The sequence below is a fragment of the Geotrypetes seraphini genome, chromosome 1 (assembly GCF_902459505.1).
Source record: "Geotrypetes seraphini chromosome 1, aGeoSer1.1, whole genome shotgun sequence".
Classification (NCBI taxonomy): Eukaryota; Metazoa; Chordata; class Amphibia; order Gymnophiona; family Dermophiidae; genus Geotrypetes; species Geotrypetes seraphini.
Window position 1 is genome coordinate 201,562,416 of NC_047084.1, and position 17,485 is coordinate 201,579,900.

At 43.5% G+C, this 17,485-nt stretch overlaps 1 protein-coding gene across 1 annotated transcript in view; it reads right to left on the reverse strand.

Moving 5' to 3' along the window:
• ASAH1 (N-acylsphingosine amidohydrolase 1) overlaps positions 1 to 17,485 on the reverse strand; it is a 121,524-nt gene that overhangs the window by 59,357 nt on the left and 44,682 nt on the right. The window contains exon 6 of the mRNA XM_033943982.1: positions 15,015 to 15,089. Within this exon, the coding sequence (XP_033799873.1) occupies positions 15,015 to 15,089 (75 nt within the window). The remainder of the gene's footprint in view (positions 1 to 15,014; positions 15,090 to 17,485) is intronic.

Below are 17,485 nucleotides of genomic sequence, written 5' to 3' on the forward strand. Positions count from 1 at the left end.
AGATCACCAACTGATAGACCCCTGACTTCCGCGAACCCCCGAAGAGTACACAATAAGGATTCCAGAGAAAGAAGGAACAAGAGGGGGGAAAGAGGGCAACCCTGCCGGGTGCCACGAAGAATAGGGAAAGAGTCCGACCGGGTCCCATTGACTAGCAGAGAAGCCTGCGGATTAGAATAGAGGGAACGCACGGCATCCAAATAGAAACCCCCCAACCCAACATGTTCCAGGGTTCGAAACAAAAAGAACCAATTAATGCTATCAAACGCCTTAGAAGCATCCAGGCTAACAAAAAAAAGAGTCGAATCCGGCGAGATTGACACTGTGCAAGGGCAAGAAGGACCTTTCGGACATTGCTCACAGACTGACGGCCCCGAACAAAACCAACCTGATCCTCATGTATAAGCTGGGGTAGATGAGGAGCAAGACGATCAGCCAACATACGAGCAAAGAGTTTCAGGTCCACATTTATCAAAGAGATGGGGTGGTAAGACCCTGGCAGGTCAGCCTCCTTACCAGGCTTCAATAGTAAAGAAATAAGGGCCTCGTTTGCAAAGCGTAGAAAGGAGCTCTGAGCAATAGCTGCGTTAAAATATGCCAGCAAATGTCCGTAAAGAGTAGGAGAAAGAAGCCGGTAAAAGTCACCCAAAAAACCATCCAGGCCTGGAGTCCGATCAGAGTGGAGCGCTTTAATGGCGGACTCCAATTCAGCCGCTCGAAACGGACTATTAAGAGAAGACACCACTTCCGCTGGCAGACGAGGTAGACCAGAAGATTGAAGATAGTCCATCAACATCTCCGGAGAAGCATCATCCGGAGCTTCGTATAACCGGCGAAAGAAGTCAAATAGGACCCCGGAGATATCTGATGTTGTGGATTCCACCCCTCCACTCCGTGTCTGGAGAGATAAAATCGGCCTCCTACTAGTCGCAGCTGTGACCAAACGGGCCATAAGGCAGCCAGGCTTGTTCCCATAACGAAGAAAGCGGTGATAAAAGACTCTACATTTTTGGGAACGAGAATGAAGAAGCAAATTCAAGGCCGCCTGAGTAGACAGATAACATTCACGAGTCTCCCGTGAAGGGTGGAGGGAAAAGGACCACTTCGCCGAACGTAAGGCCCGTTCCAGAGAAACAATCCCTCGGTTAATTCGCCTATTACGAGCACACAGAAAAGAGATGATTTGTCCCCGGATAACCATCTTCCCAGCCTCCCAAAACAAAATAGGATCATCCATATGGGGAGCATTATTGGTGGAATAGTCATCCCCATTGAGTCTGTAAAAAGGCCCAAAATTCCTTATCCCTGGCAAGATAGAAAGGAAACCACCAGGACGACATCCAGAGATACGTAGCATCCAGGAGAATATCCACCCAAATCGGGGCGTGGTCAGAGATGGACAGAGGACCAATCTCGGCCGACTGAACGGAAGGAAACAGAGACGAAGACAAGAAAATATAATCCAGGTGAGACCAGGAGCCGTGGGCACGAGAGAGATTGAGTATAGTCACGAACTTCAGGGTGAAGAAGACGCCAAGAGTCCACTACTGAAAGAGTATCACAAAAGTCAGAGAAAAGACGACCCTTGGCACCTAAAGAGGAAACTGGGGATCCAGATTTATCCAAATCAGGGCGCATTACCAAATTGAAATCACCCATAAGAAGAAGGGAATCTCCAGGAAAACGAGAACAAAGTTTAAGCAGCCTTTGTACAAAGGCCAATTCTCCCGAATTAGGGCCATAGACAACAAGGAGAAGATAAGAAGGGCTCCCAAGGTAAATCGTAAAAGCAGAGATCTACCATCAGTCCTTTTATCGAGAACTTGTACCCCAAGAGGCGAAGATTTCCGGACCAACACTGCAATGCCTCCGTGGCGGCCCTGAGACGAAGCAAAATATACCTCCCCCACCCAAGAACGGTGTAACTTAAGATGTTCCGCATCAGTCAGACGAGTCTCCTGTAAACAAGCAATATCTGATCGATAGCCCCCAACATTCCAAGATGTGAGTTTTATGTATGTTTATATGGAAACTGCTGCGACTCCAGGCAGTATATAAAGATTTTAAATAAATTCTCACTTTATAGAAGGTAGAGGTGGTGAATCTATGCCTTCCCTGGACTGCTTCTTAGGTCTTTCGGGGAGGGGGGGGGGTGACTTGCAGTCCCTTCCAGCCTGAGGTTCAAAATAGTTGTAGGTGTTTGGATAGGATTTAGACAATAAAATATATAAAAAAAGAAACGTCTTGGCATTCCCATCTTTCTTCTGCTGGATTGAGGCAGGGGTTCAGTCCCCTTTAGTCTCGGGGGTGCCACTCTATGTGAAAAGTCCCTCTACCCATTCCCCTACTTCCCTATTGTTTAGTGCAGGGGTGCCCAAAAAGTCGATCGCGACTGACCAGTCCATCACAAAGGTAACGTGAGTCGATCGCGAAGCCCATCCCGGGCTCTGCAATAGACTCGCGTTGCATTTGCATTCTCTCTGTTCCCCGATGTCACAACAGGCCAACAGCAACTACGGAAGTGCCGGACAAGCCAGCCTCCACCCCACCCCCCACCCCCTAGGTGCATGTGGAGCCGTTTGCGATGGACAGCGGGAAAGAGGCTCCACCTGGAGGCCGGCCTACCACATGTCTCGAGCAGCTGCTGCCAACTCTAAGGCTCCGTTGAGGAGCCGGGCCAGGAAGAAAGGTTTTGCGGGAGGAAGAGCACCCCAACCCCACACCTGGCGTTGGAAGAGACAAAGGTCAGAGCCGCACGTAAAGGAGGAAGCGAATGCAAGTAGCTAGCCCGAGATGCGGTGTTCTGGTTGCCTATGCAAGGGTTGCAGGAGCAGCCGGAGGCATCCAGCTGGATACTTGCAAGCCTGGAAGAAAGGGACAATTCGGCATTTCCAGAGTGCAGCTGACCATTTAGCATCTACTGGTGTATGCTAATATATGTTTTGCACATTCAGAAAACCAGAGTGCTTGGGAGTCTAAGACAGGTTGGGGAAGCCCTGCATTAGGTACCTTGAGTTTCAGGCTCTGATCCAGGAAGCATCAGACCAGGGCCTAATATCTTGCTGCTCCTACAGAGGACACCCCACTGTTTCTCACTGCTGGTTGTGAACAGCCATGGCAATCTACCAGAATACATGCTTCTGTTGGACTAGTTAGTAAATAAGCTACCTATGCTTGCTTTCTATTAGCCAATATATTTGACCCTGCCCAAAGTGAAAAACCTGCCAAGAGGGGTGAAGAAGCTTTAAGAAGAGTGGATGCCTTTGAAAAGTGAATCTTTACTTTTCCTCTGGATCATCTTCCATGCAAAACTATTTTCCTTCAGCTGCACCTTTACTGCCAAAATCCAGTCTAAAATGTCAATATTGCAGTGGCAAGTCAAATGCGTGCAAGACAAGCGCGCGGACAAAGGCGCAAAGTCAAGTGAGCACAAAGACAAACGAGCGCAGATAAATTGGAGCAGACAAATGAGCTCAAAGATAAGTGAGCGCAAAGATAAATGGGAGCAGACAAATGAGCGCAAACAAATTGGAGCAGACATGAGCACGAGCAGACAAATGAGCACAAAGACAAGTGAGCGCAAAGACAAATGGGAGCAGACAAATGAGCGCAAAGATAAGCGAGCAAGATAACTGCACAAAGAAAATGCTCAGAACAGCCAGCCTTCATTTCGCTAGCCTCTTTGTGATTCGTTACCTAAGCTCCTTTTTACGTGCTCGGAACAGCCCGCCCTCCCTTCGCTAGCATCTTTGTGATTGGTTACGTTTGCTCCTTTTATACTTGCTCAAAACAGTCCATCATCCTTTCGCTGCCTGACTGTGCCCGTTATAGGTCTAGTCTACAACTTGCTCTAACAGGTATTTCTCTTGTGCAGATTTCACTCGCCTTTGGTGAGAGGAACACTACTTCCAAATTCGGATTTCACTCGGCTTAGGTGAGAGCGACACTACTTCCAAATTTCTTAATTTGTAAGGTATGTTTATATTTTCATTTGCTAACTTTTTATATAAGATGTGTGCAAAAGAATCGCTAGATAAGTGAGGGTATAGTGTAGCTCAAGTTTCACTAGATGTCTTGCACTCAAATGTCATACTCGTGCTTTTTACTAGAAATCATTCACGCTGAATTGTCCTGCGCTCAGATGTCTTGGTGCATTTGTCCACGCACATTTGTCTTGCGCACATTTGACTATGAACCCAGTATTGCATGCAGTCAGAAGAAGAAAGTGCAACCAGATACTCATAAAATCACCACACAACAAAGGTAGAAGAAATGATTTTATTTTAAATTTAGTGATCAAAATGTGTCCATTTTGAGAATTTATATCTACTGGCTATATTTTGCACTAAACCGCAGTATCGGATTTTAGCATAGGGAGCCTATGAGCATCAAGAGCAACACAGGGCATTCAGCGCAGCTCCCTGTGCTAAAAACTGCTATCGTGGTTTAGTAAAAAGGGAGGGGGTATATTTGTCTATTTTTGTATAGTTGTTACTGAGTTGACATTGCAAATTTTAAAGTCATCTGCCTTGATCTCTTTGAACCCCCCCCCCCCCCGAACATAAATGATAATTAACATTTTCTCTGCGTACAGTGTGCTTTGTGTTTTTTAAAATTTTATTGTTGGTAGATCATTTTGACTTGGTCATTTTAAAAAGTAGCTCACAAGCCAAAAAAGTGTGGGCACCTCAGCAATTTTTTTTGCTCTGCCTGTCAAGACGGCTACCTTGAGAGCCAGTGGGGTCTGCCCTCTTGTGAAAAGTAAAACAAAACAAATCAAAAACTCAAAACAGGAGCCTTTGGAGTATTGTCGAGGTCACTTTTGCTGCAGTTATTGTTTGCTTCCTTCCCACCTTTGGTTCAGCACAGCAGAGTTGTTGCTTTCTCTTTCATTTTGACAGCAATGTGAGTGGCATACCCCTGAAGAAATGTTCAGCGTGTTCTTGCCAGGGGATGAATGTGGTCGGTTCCTGATTGCCAGAGGATAAGCCCAGGCAAGTTGGAAAAAGTAGTTCAACCAGGGGATGTTTTCATGAGTTTTGGCATTATAGGCCTGGAAGAATTGATTCAGCATCTTTCAAGGGAGTCGAAGGGCAGTCAGAGTTCCAGTAGTCTCCTCGGCCACCTCTTGCCCTACTCAATTATCAATTGGAGCAAGGTTAAAGGAGTTCAATTGGGTCTGGACTCAATAACTTGAGACCAAAGGGTATAGTCATTTGCAACAGCTAGGCCCTGGAGTTCGTTCAGGCTCCGTCAGATGCCTTTCTATTGTCCCCATGCCGGGCCTACTGGAAGGCAAAGGCAGTTCACCACACCCTGCAGAGATTGATCGAACTCGGAGCCGTAGTGCCTGTACCATCCATGGAGGTGGGACTCATGACTGTCTATCTACTTTGTGGTGCCCAAAAAGGAAGGTTCCTTTCAACCCATCTTGGATCTCAAGGGAGTCAACTGAGCATTGCAAGTACCCTCCTTTCATATGGAGACTCTGAAGTTCAACCGAAAGAGTTTCTAATCACTTGATCTGACGAAGGCATACCAGAACATCCTGATTCCAGAGTCTCACAGATTCCTTAATTTTGCGATTTTAGGAAAGCATTATCAGTTTTGTGTGCTTCAGTTCATAGTAACAGAGTAACATAGTAGATGATGGCAGATAAAGATCCGAATGGTCCATCTAGTCTGCCCAACCTGATTCAATCTAAAAATTTGTTGGGGTTTTTTTTTCTTCTTCTTAGCTATTTCTGGGCAAGAATCCAAAGCTCTGCCCAGTACTGTTCTTAGGTACCAACTACTGAAGTCTTTGTCAAAAGATCACTTCAGTCCATCTACACCCTCCCAGCCATTGAAGCCCTCCCCAGCCCATCTTCCACCAAACAGACATATACAGTCACAGACTGTGCAAGTCTGCCCAGTACTGGCCTTAGTTCTTCAATAGTTACTATTATTTTCCGATTCTAGATCTTCTGTGTTCATCTCACGCATTTTTGAACTCCGTCACCGTTTTCATCTCCACCACCTCTCTCGGGAGTGCATTCCAGGCATCCACCACCCTCTCCGTAAAGAAGAATTTCCTTACATTGCTCTTGAGTCTACCACTCCCTCAACCTCAAATTATGTCCTCTGGTTTTACCATTTTCCAGTTCGGCCTGGCTATATAGCTCCTCAAACTTTCTCCAAGGTCATAGAAGCGGTTTCAGCTGTATTGCTTTAGGAAGGGATTTTGGTGCATCCCTATCTGGATGATTCAAGCGAAGTCTCATCAGGAGAGTGTGGCAGCTACAGACTGCATCGTTCAGCTACTCTAGTCAATAGGTTGGTTTGTCAATTTTCCTGGGGCCCTCTCAGTGCCTGGAATACCTTGGAGTTTGCTTCAACACCAACTTGGTGAGAGTTTTTCTCTTTCTATCATGCATAGCGAAGCTTCAGGATCAGATTTGTTCCCTCTTGCATTCTCTATGTACCTCAGTGCAAGACTTCCTTTAGGTCTTGTGAGTCCTTTGAGGCAATGCTGGAGGCGGTTCAGTGAGTCCGATATGCTCTCCTAACCAGATGGTCTCTGCAAATTCATCCACTGAAGGCTCTGGTGCCTCTAAGGGGTTTAGCTTGATGTAGTCTTCAATAGTGGCTGTGTTCCACTAATCTCTCCCGGGACAGGAATCTAGAGTAGCCAGTGGACAGTCGAGATGACAGATTCTAGCATGTCTGGCTAGAGGGCACAAAGTCTGGGCCAGTCAGCACAAAGGCAAAGGTCGCTAGAGGTGTTCACATGATCCATCAATCATTTGGAGACAAGAACAATTTGGTTGGGCGCTGTTGGTTTTTTGCGATCTGTTGCAAATCTAATTCTCTTGGACATGAATCGGCAGGGGGCACCAAAGTTATCTTCTGACTCAGAAAACTGCATTGTTGATGGAATGAGGAAGGTTCATCTCCAAGATCTGTTGGTAGTTCATGTGGCAGAGGTAGGCATTGTTCATGCAGGCTACCTCAGTCAATACCTCATAGATCCCAGGAGAGTGGTCCTCGGGGGAGGGGGGAGTCAAGGCCTTCAACCTCAATCAAGACACGAGGTCGATGTCTCTCGATGACAAGGTTCCTCGTTTTGTCAGCCATCACCAGGCTCTCAAGTAGAAGCGCTGGATGCCCTGTTGTAGCCTTGGCCAATTAGCTGACAGTGTCTCCTGTACATTAGCCGACAGTGTCTCCTATAGCCTCTAATAGGCAGTATTCTCCTTCACATCAGTCATCATACTGGCTGGGTAGTTCTCATAGCTCCCAACTGGCTGCATTGCCTGTGGTTCAGGAATCTGTATCACCTTCGGGTGGCACCACCTCTTTGCATTCCTTTCAGAAACTAATTTCCCTCAGGGTCCCATTCACATGTTCATTCTGGCTTCATATTGTCTTACAGCATGTTTCTTAAGAGGTCAAGTCTAAGGAAGAAGGATACTCAAGCAGTGTTATTTCCACCCTCTTGGGATCTTGGAAAATTTCCATTTCATCGACTTAAGTGCGAGTTTGGTGTGTGTTTGACAATTGGTGCAGTAGTCACTCTCTAGTTCCTGTTTGTGCATCCATCCCAGATTTGGGGGGATTTTCTTCAACAAGGTTTGGAGAAGGATCTTTCCTGGTCCTCCTAGATCAGTGGTCTCAAACTCAAACCCTTTGCATGGCCACATTTTGGATTTGTCAGTACTTGGAGGGCCGCAGAAAAAATAGTTAATGTCTTATTAAAGAAATGACAACTTTGCATGAGGTAAAACTCTTTATAGTTTATAAATCTTCCCCCCCTCTCTCCCTGAAGGCCTGCATGTTCCCCCCTTCTTTGCAGCATCCTCCAGCTTCCCCCCCCCCCCCGGTCTTTGTTTCAGCTAATTACTGCAGCTTGCAGAGAGGATCGCCGCAGCACATACCCTCTGCTGTTGGCGAGGACAGCAGCAGCCTGCAAGGATCGCTACAGCACCGGCAATCCTCTCTGCAGACCGCAGGCCACAAAATAGTTCCTGGCGGACCACATTTAGCCCCCGGGCCATGAGTTTGAGACCACTGTCCTAGATGGTCCAAGTAGCAGTCTTGTCAGCTTCCCGAGGTGTCATTCAGGGCCTGATAAAAACATAAGAAGTTACCTCCGCTGAGGCAGACCAGAGGTCCATCTCGCCCAGCGGTCCGCTCCCGCGGCGGCCCATCAGGCCCACTGCCTGAACAGTGGTCTCTGACTAATTTTATAAATTATCTCTAATCCTATCCCTATAACCTTACCTCTACTCTTATCTGTACCCCTCAATCCCTTTGTCCTCCAGGTATCTGTCCAGACCTTCTTTGAAGCCCTGTAGCGTGCTTCTGCTTATCACATCCTTCAGTAGCGCGTTCCATGTATCCACCACCCTCTGGGTGAAAAAGAACTTTCTGGCGTTTGTTCTAAACCTTTCCCCTTTCAATTTCTCTGAGTGCCCCCTTGTACTTGTGGTTCCCCATAGTTTGAAAAATCTGTCCCTGTCCACTTTTTCTATGCCCTTCATGATCTTGAAGGTTTCTATCATGACTCCTCTAAGTCGTCGCTTTTCCAGTGAGAAAAGCCCCAGCTTTTTCAGTCTGTCAGTATATGAGAGGTCCCCCATACCCTTTATTAGCTTAGTTGCTCTTCTCTGGACTCTCTCAAGTACCGCCATGTCCTTCTTGAGGTACGGCGACCAGTACTGGACACAGTACTCCAGGTGCAGGCGCACCATTGCACGATACAGTGGCAGGATAACTTCCTTCGTCCTGGTCATGATACCTTTCTTAATGATACCCAACATTTTGTTCGCTTTCCTTGAGGCTGTGGCGCACTGCGCCGACGCCTTCAATGTTGTGTCTACCATCACTCCCAGGTCTCTTTCAAGGTTGCTCACCCCTAGCGGTGATCCCCCCATCTTGTAAGTGAACATCGGGTTCTTTTTCCCAACATGCATGACCTTGCATTTCCCTATGTTAAAGCTCATTTGCCACTTTTTGGCCCACTCTTCCAGCGTTGTCAGATCTTTTTGGAGGTCTTCACAGTCCTCCATGGTTTTGACCCTGCTGTATAGTTTAGTGTCATCCACAAATTTAATAACCTCACATTTTGTTCCCGCCTCCAGGTCGTTAATAAATATATTGAACAGGAGCGGTCCCAGCACCGACCCCTGTGGAACTCTGCTCGTGACCCATTGCCAATCTGAGTAATGGCCCTTTACTCCAACCCTCTGTTTCCTGTCCGCCAGCCAGTTTTTGATCCATCGGTGGACTACCCCTTGCACCCCGTGATTCCATAGCTTCCTTAGCAGTCTTTCGTGTGGTACCTTGTCGAAGGCTTTTTGGAAGTCAAGGTAAATGATGTCTGATGCAATCTGTTTCTTAAGGGCAGTTCGCATTCTCCGGCCATATCCATTAGTTCCTTCTTGGGACCTTAACCTAGTCCAACAAGGCAGGTGCAGCCCCCTTTTGAGCAGCTTGGATTGCTGTACTCTTAAGGATCTGACCTTGAAGACTGTTTTTGGTAGCAATTATGTCTGTGAAGCACATATCGGAGTTGCAAGCCCATTCATGTAGGCCTCCCTTTTTATTATTTTCAAGGGAGCATGTCAAACTCTGGATAGTACCTTCCTTTTTGCCCAAGGTGGTGTCTCCCTTTCATGTAAGATGGTGTCTCTTCCGGTCTTGGGAAGCTGGGATGGCTCTCCAGAGCTGAAACTTCTAAGGAAACTAGATATCTGCAGAGCTCTGCATGTTTATCTCAGTGAACTCAAATTCTGTAGTTCAGACTGTCTTTTTGAGCTGTTCACCAGTCGGAGAAAGGGGGAAGCAGCATCCAAGGCCACTATTGTGTGCTGCATTAATGAGACTATAGCTTCAGTGTATTTGAAACAGAGTAAGTCAGTTCCCACATTGCTTAAGGCACATTTGACCAGGGGACAGGTAACTTCATGGACAGTGTGCGCATTTGTACCACCAGGGGACATGTGTAAGCTGGTGGTGTGGTCCTCTCTGCATTCCTTTGGGTATCATTATAGGGTGAAGAGGCATGGGTGCTGCAGTCAGGCCTAGCTAGTTCCCACCCTTAATGGTAGCTGCTTTGGTACTTCCCATTCGCCTGTGCCAGTCTGGAGAGACGTTAGAGAAGGTGAAATTAAACTTAGCTGCTAATTCTCTCTTAGTCCCTCCAGCCCGCACAAAACCCACCCATGGTTACACTCAATATGTATACTACCATTGTTAAGAGAATATGATATGCGTTTTTTGTTGTATATACGAGCGTTTGTGGTTTTTTTGTTTCTAACATTTATAGGAAAGAAAATAGTTTAACAGATGAATATTGTTCTTATCATGGGAAGCAGCCACTTGGTTCACTGTACTAGCTAGTGGACCAGGAATGGCAAGAAAGAGTTTTCAATGAGTTTGGGGTTTTTTTTTGGTTTTTTTAATGGTTTGCTACTGTTTTTCTGCTTGGCTAGTCTAAGACCGACCAAAGGGGATAGCACAGCCTATTAGTAGCTAACTTAAGACAAGAATTCTTAGTCTCCACCTGCTTGTAGAGATGCACAACCATTTCTGTGCCAGTCTGGAGGTACCAAGAGAAAGAAAATTATCAGGTAAGTATATTACCTTATATCCCACAGAACTATGTGATTATGCATATGCAGAATTTTGTGCTTTATTGAATAATACCATATGATCTCCCCTGCTCCCCTGACTGGATTTTTCAATGCTCCAAAAAAGGCAGAAACATTGCCCAATCACTGCTACCTTTTGTGCTACCATCATTCAAAATGGTGGTGCTGGAGATGGGAGGGGAAGAGAAGAAAGATAAAATGGACAAAGGCTGGATATAGTGGAGGGAGGAAGAGAGAGATGCTAGACAGAGGGAAAGTGAATTAGAAAAGGAAGAGTAGGGGGGGGGGAGAAGAGACAGCACCTGGGGAAAGTAAAGGGTTATGGGTACAGACTCATGAATTTGATAGACCACCTTTCTGGGTACAATCAAAGTGGTTTACACAATATTAGAAGGCTACACCCAAGCAAATTATGCCCCTAATTTTGAAAAAACTATAGCACATAATTTTGAGAGTTTGGCTGCATAATTCTCTGAAGTGTTCAAAGTGATGAGCAAACCAGGCAACTATCACATACAAGCTGCAGATCAAAGAAGTATAGTTGCAAGAACTGACAAGCAGCCAACTACATCTACAAATACATCTTTCAGGTATTTGGTGGCAATGTGCAGACTCTCAAAATGAGTGTAAAATTCCAAGGAGCCAGGTCTGAGTTATGCAGGAGCATAATTAAATCTGTACCCAATACAAGCTCACAAAAACTTAGTGTCAATATAAAATTTACCAATTACATTACAATCTTCCAATTACAGTATATATCTAAATTTATCTTTTAAATAATTAAACTTTATTAACATTATTATGATTAGGTATACTCAAAACACCGTCTACATTGCCATTTTACCGAAGACATGCAATTGGGGAACCATCAAAACAGCACAACTTTCCCACTAACATTTTAACCAACTTTTCTATTTTTACAGATTATATTCAAATCCACATCACATTATCAGTGAATCACTATAAAAAATTATCTACTAAATCACTTAGCTGTGATGCAGCAAAGATGAATATTTTCTGTGATGTAACATAAGTAAAATGTTCAGTCCATATAGAAGTCCTGTTCTCCAGTATCGACATCCAGGTGGTGATATAAATCACTAGTAAGTCCACAACCTTATAGTAAAGATAAGAACATAAGAATTGCCGCTGCTGGGTCAGACCAGTAGTCCATCATGCCCAGCAGTCCGCTCACGCGGCAGCCCTTTGCTCAAAGACCAGCGCCCTAACTGAGACTAGCCCTACCAGCATAAGTCCTTGTTCAGCAGGAACTTGTCTAACTTTGTGTTGAACTCCGGGAGGGTGTTGTCCCCTATGACAGACTCTGGAAGAGCGTTCCAGTTTTCTACCACTCTGGGTGAAGAAGCACTTCCTTACGTTCGTACAGAATCTATCCCCTTTCAACTTTAGAGAGCGCCCTCTCATTCTCCCTACCTTGGAGAGGGTGAACAACCTGTCCTTATCTACTAAGTCTATCCCCTTCAGTACCTTGAATGTTTCGTTTATGTCCCCTCTCAATCTCCTCTGTTCGAGGGAGAAAAGGCCCAGTTTCTCTAATCTTTTGCTGTACAGCAGCTCCCCCAACCCCTTAACCATCTTAGTCGCTCTTTTCTGGACCCTTTCAAGTAATACTATGTCCTTCTTCTTGTACAGCGACCAGTGCTGTATGCAGTACTCCAGGTGAGGGCGCACAATGGCCCAGTACAGCAGCATGATAACCTTCTCCAATCTGTTCCTGACCTCCTTCTTTATCATTCCTAGCATTCTGTTCGCCCTTTTCGCTGCCGGCTTCATCGACTTGTCGATCAGAACTCCCGAGTACCTTTCCTGGGAAGTCTCTCCAAGTACTGCCCCGGACATCCTGTATTCGTGCATGAGATTTTTGTTACCGACATGCATCACTTTACACTTATCCACATTGAACCTCATCTGCCATGTCGATGCCCATTCCTCGAGCCTGATTATGTCACGTTGCAGATCTGAGTCTTCATTACTCTGAATAACTTCGTATCATCCGCAAATCGTTTATAAAATATGTTGAAGAGCATGGGTCCAAGCACTGAGCCCTGCGGCACTCCACTGGTGACGCTCTTCCAGTCCGAGTATTTTACATTTACCCCCCACTCTCTGTTTCCTATGCTCTAGCCAATTTTTAATCCACGTGAATATTTCACCCTCGATTCCGTGGCTCGCAATTTTACAAAGTAGTTGTTCATGCGGAACCTTGTCGAACACCTTCTGAAAGTCCAGATAAACAATGTCGATCGGATTGCCCTTGTCTATCTCCCTTTTACTCCCTTGAAGAAGTGCAGCAAGTTGTCAAACAAGATTTGCCTTTGCTGAAACTGTGCTGGCTGGTCCTCAGACTGTGCCCATCAAGGTGATCAATGATGCGGTCCTTTATCAGTGCCTCTACCATCTTTCGTGGTACTGAGGTCAAACTCACTTGAACCTTTTTTGAAGATCGGCATAACATTTGACACCTTCCAGTCCTGTTTTGATCGACAGATTGGCTATTAGTTGAAGCAGTTCAGCTATGGTCCCTTTACGTTCCTTGATGACCCTCGGATGGATGCCATCCGGTCCTGGGGATTTATCGTTCTTAAGCCTATCAATCTGCCTGATACCTCTTCTAGACTGATCGTTAAACCTGTCAGTTTCCCGTTTTCACTTCCAGCATATAGCCTGATGGGTATGCTGTGTATATCCTCTTCGGTAAATACAGACGCAAAAAACGAGTTCAGTCTTTCGGCGATTGCTTTGTCCTCCTTTAGTACTCCCTTTATTCCTTGGTCATCCAACGGTCCCATCGCTTCCTTCATGGGTTGCTTCCCTTTAATATATCAAAAGAACGGCTTGAAGTTTTTTGCCTCCTTGGTCATTTTTTCCTCGTAGTCTCTTTTGGCCCCTTTTACTGCCTTATGGCACCTACGTTGATGTTGTTTCGATCTTTTCCATTCCTTAAATGAGGATTTTTGTCTCTGACCGCTTCCTTAACCTCTACAGTGAGCCACGCCGGTTCTTTATTCTTTTTCCTCTTTGATCCCTTGTTGATACGCAGTATATACAAATTTTGCGCCTCGGTGACGGTATCCTTAAAAAGAGACCAAGCTTGCTCTAGCGTCTTTAGTGTTTATCCTCTTTTTAATCTTCTTCCCCACCATGCGTCTCATCCCTTTGTAATTCCATTTTCGGAAGTTTACCACCGTTGCCGTCATTCTGGACCGATGTTTTGCCCCCATTTCCATGTTGAAGCAGATCATATTGTGATCCGTTTCCCAGCGTCCCTTCTACTTCTACATCCTGTGCTGGTCCTTACAGCCCATTTAGAATTAAGTCCAGAATTGCATTTCCTCTCGTGTTTTCCTTGACAAGTTGTTGCAGGAAGCAATCAACTACAGTTTCCAGGAAATTGGTCTCTTTACACAGCCAGAGGTGCCTAAGTTCCATTCTAACCCCGGATAGTTGAAGTCGCCCATGATAACTGCGTTGCCTCCCTTGCAGTTGCGTTTAATCTCATCCGTCATTTCTCCATCAATTTCTTCGGACTGCCCTGGGGGTTGGTAGTAAATGCTTATCCTTGTTTCCAGTCCATTTGTTCCCGGAATTTTGACCCATAGAGACTAACTTATCCATCTGTTGTGGCATGTTCTCTCCAGTAGATTCAATGCCCTCCGACGTATATGGCAATGCCTCCTCCTTTTTGAGTCACTATGTCTCTGCGGTATCGTTTGTATCCCGGTATCATAAAAACACATCTAATCCTTATTTTTCCACTCATCTCCCCTCCTAAACTCAGCGCAAGTTTCACTGTTCTTCAGAGGGAAGCTACGCTCTCAGATGAGAATAAGTTGTAACCAATAGCAGTCAAAGATGTGAGACTCATCATGCTATTCTATTCACAAGTCATGTGGTACCTGATGCTCCTCACACACATCAGAAAAGCTGGTTAAAGTGTTAGTGAGAATGTTTTGCTGTTTTGACGGTTCCCCTATTGCATGTCTTCAGTAAATTATCAATAAAGATGGAGTTTTGAATAAAAATACCCCTTGTTTTACTAAGGTATGCTATGCATTTTAGCGCACGCGCTAACTGCTAACGTGTCCCTAGACCAACATGCACACGTTAGCGCATAGTATACCTTAGTAAAAGAAGTAGATAATCATAATGTTAATGAAGTATAATTATTTAAAAGAAAAGAAAAATTGATATATAATTTGAAGACTAATATAACTGGTAAATTTATACTGTTACTTTAAATTTTGTGAAAACAAACATTGTCATTCACCCATGAATTATCTTGTGTAGTGCTAAATGCAAAAATGTTATTTAACTCTTTTTAAAAAACAGCCTGGAAAAAGCACAAATAGCATGTTTTACCTGTCTTGTCTTCTGCTATTATAGCGGTACATACGGTAAACAGTTCATAAAAGATGTTATAAAAAATGATTTCCCCTGTAGAGATAAGAAAAAAATTAATATACTGCAAGAGCCAATCAGAGCCTTCACCTCAGCAGCATAGCCAAGAGGTCTCTCAACAGTCCAGAATGAAAGAAGCCAATGTCAACTAAAAAAAAAAAAAGACAACACACACAAAACCCAACTCCACACCCCTGTAATAATTCAGGATGATTGCAACTCATACATAAAATCACTGCATTATCACCAAATACAATATCTAAGGGCAAGGGGGAAAAAAATCAAGAACTTCAGTAGTCCAGTTTCTAGCTCTCATTTCTCTACAAGCAGACAGGAAAAGTTATCCAGCCAAATCCCTTGTGTATGTGTGTTATTTGGTAAGCCATTTACATGGGTTGAATGTAATAAATTTTTATTTTTTTAATTCTTTATTCATTTTTATAACTTACATCAAGTGTAACAAAAAGTAACATCATTTTTACTTAAATATATCACTTGAAATTCTATAATTAATCATACTCAATATATTTTATCCCATTCCCTCCCAACTCTTTCAATATATCATAACACATCATAATAAAGACTGTCCTTTCATTCAAAGCACCTAGTGAAAATTCAAAAAATTACCCCTCTCCATTATTTCATTTGTACTAACCAGGAAAATTATATTTATTCATTGTAATAATTTGTTAATGGCCCCCACACATCTTGAAATGTATTAAAATTTCCTTTCTGAAGAGCTAATGTTCTTTCCATTTTATAAATATGACATACTGAATTCCACCAAAAACTATAGTTTAATCTACTCCAATTTTTCCAATTGCATGTTATTTGTTGTTTGGCGACTCCTGTTAAGTAAGAGTTTATTATTTTTGGAAGGTTTTGGCTCTTAGCCCTCGGACATGCCAAATAATACTGTGTCATACGATAATGCCACATAATTTTCTAACAAATTATTAATTTGGCCCCAAATTGATTTCCAGAAAGCCATAATAAATGGACAATAGAATAAATGATCTAAAGTCCCTGCTTCAAGATGACAATGCCAACATCTCTCTGACTTAGAGCAATCAAATTTTTTTAAACGAATAGGGGTCCAGAATGCTCTATGTAACAGGAAAAACCATGTTTGTCTCAGATGCAGACATCGTACATCTCATCCTCCAAGACCAAATTTGTGGCCATTGCTTAATCTCAATGCTCCAAATGTCCCGGAGACCAGTCTTTGGTTTTTTATATAAATCCAGATATTAATTTGTACCACTGAGCGGCCTGGTGTCCCAGGAAATCCACCTGAAAGCATAAAAACTCTAAACTATATTGATTATTAAGATTTTTCCATTCAGGGAACCCCACCTGAATGGCCTGCTTCAGTTGCATCCATCTAAAATTTTGTGATTTATTAAGGCCCCTGCCACAGCTAAATTAGAAGCAGCCAGTGATAGTAACTGTGAAAACTCAAGCAGTTTAACATTAGAAATAACATCTTCTAATACACGTATTCCTGCAATCATCCAATGCTTCCAGATGACCTTAAATCCACCAATTTGAATCTTGGAGTTCAGCCAAATAGTTTGATTTGTTGATTTGTGAATTGGAATAGGTGACAAATTACTCACATATCTTACTGTTTTCCATGTGTCTATAAATAATCTATTTTCTTTATATAATCTAGGCATTTTGATACTAAGTACATGGCATAATCGCAGAGGAAACATGAGGCGCCATTCCAACCATAACCAATCAACAGGCTCTGGGAGGATCCAATACATATCCTGGTGCATAATATAAGATTGATGATACCTATAAAAGTTGGGAAAATTTACCCCTTCCTCTGTAATCAGTTTTTGTAGAGATACTAAAGCAATTCTAGTGTTTTTGCCCAGCCAAATAAATTTTGTGAGAATATTATTTAACTTTTTATAAAAAGACCCCTGGAAAAAAAACTGGTAACATACTCATTTGATAACAAACCACAGGCAAAATCATCATTTTAATAGTTTGAACTCTCCCCCACCAAGAAAGATGTAAAGGATTCCATTGCTCACACATTTCTGTTACCTTCTGTAATAAAATTTTTTCATTCACTTTCTTCCAACGTGTTTTTTTATCCAAATGCCTAAATATTTTATTCCGTCATCTTTCCATAGAAAGGGAAATATTTCAAATAAACCTTTTGTACAATGGACATTAAATGGAAGAACTTCTGATTTATTCCAATTTATATCTTGTATCCTGAGAATTTTCCAAATTTTTCTATCAATTCTAGTAAGCTTGGAATGGTTGTTTCTGGATTTCTCAAATGAAGCAATAAATCATCTGCATAAGCAGAAACTTTATATTCACGATCTGAATAAGGAATACCCTGTATCTCCTTCGCTTGCTGAATAGCTAATAACAAGGGTTCTAATACAATATCAAAAAGCAAAGGA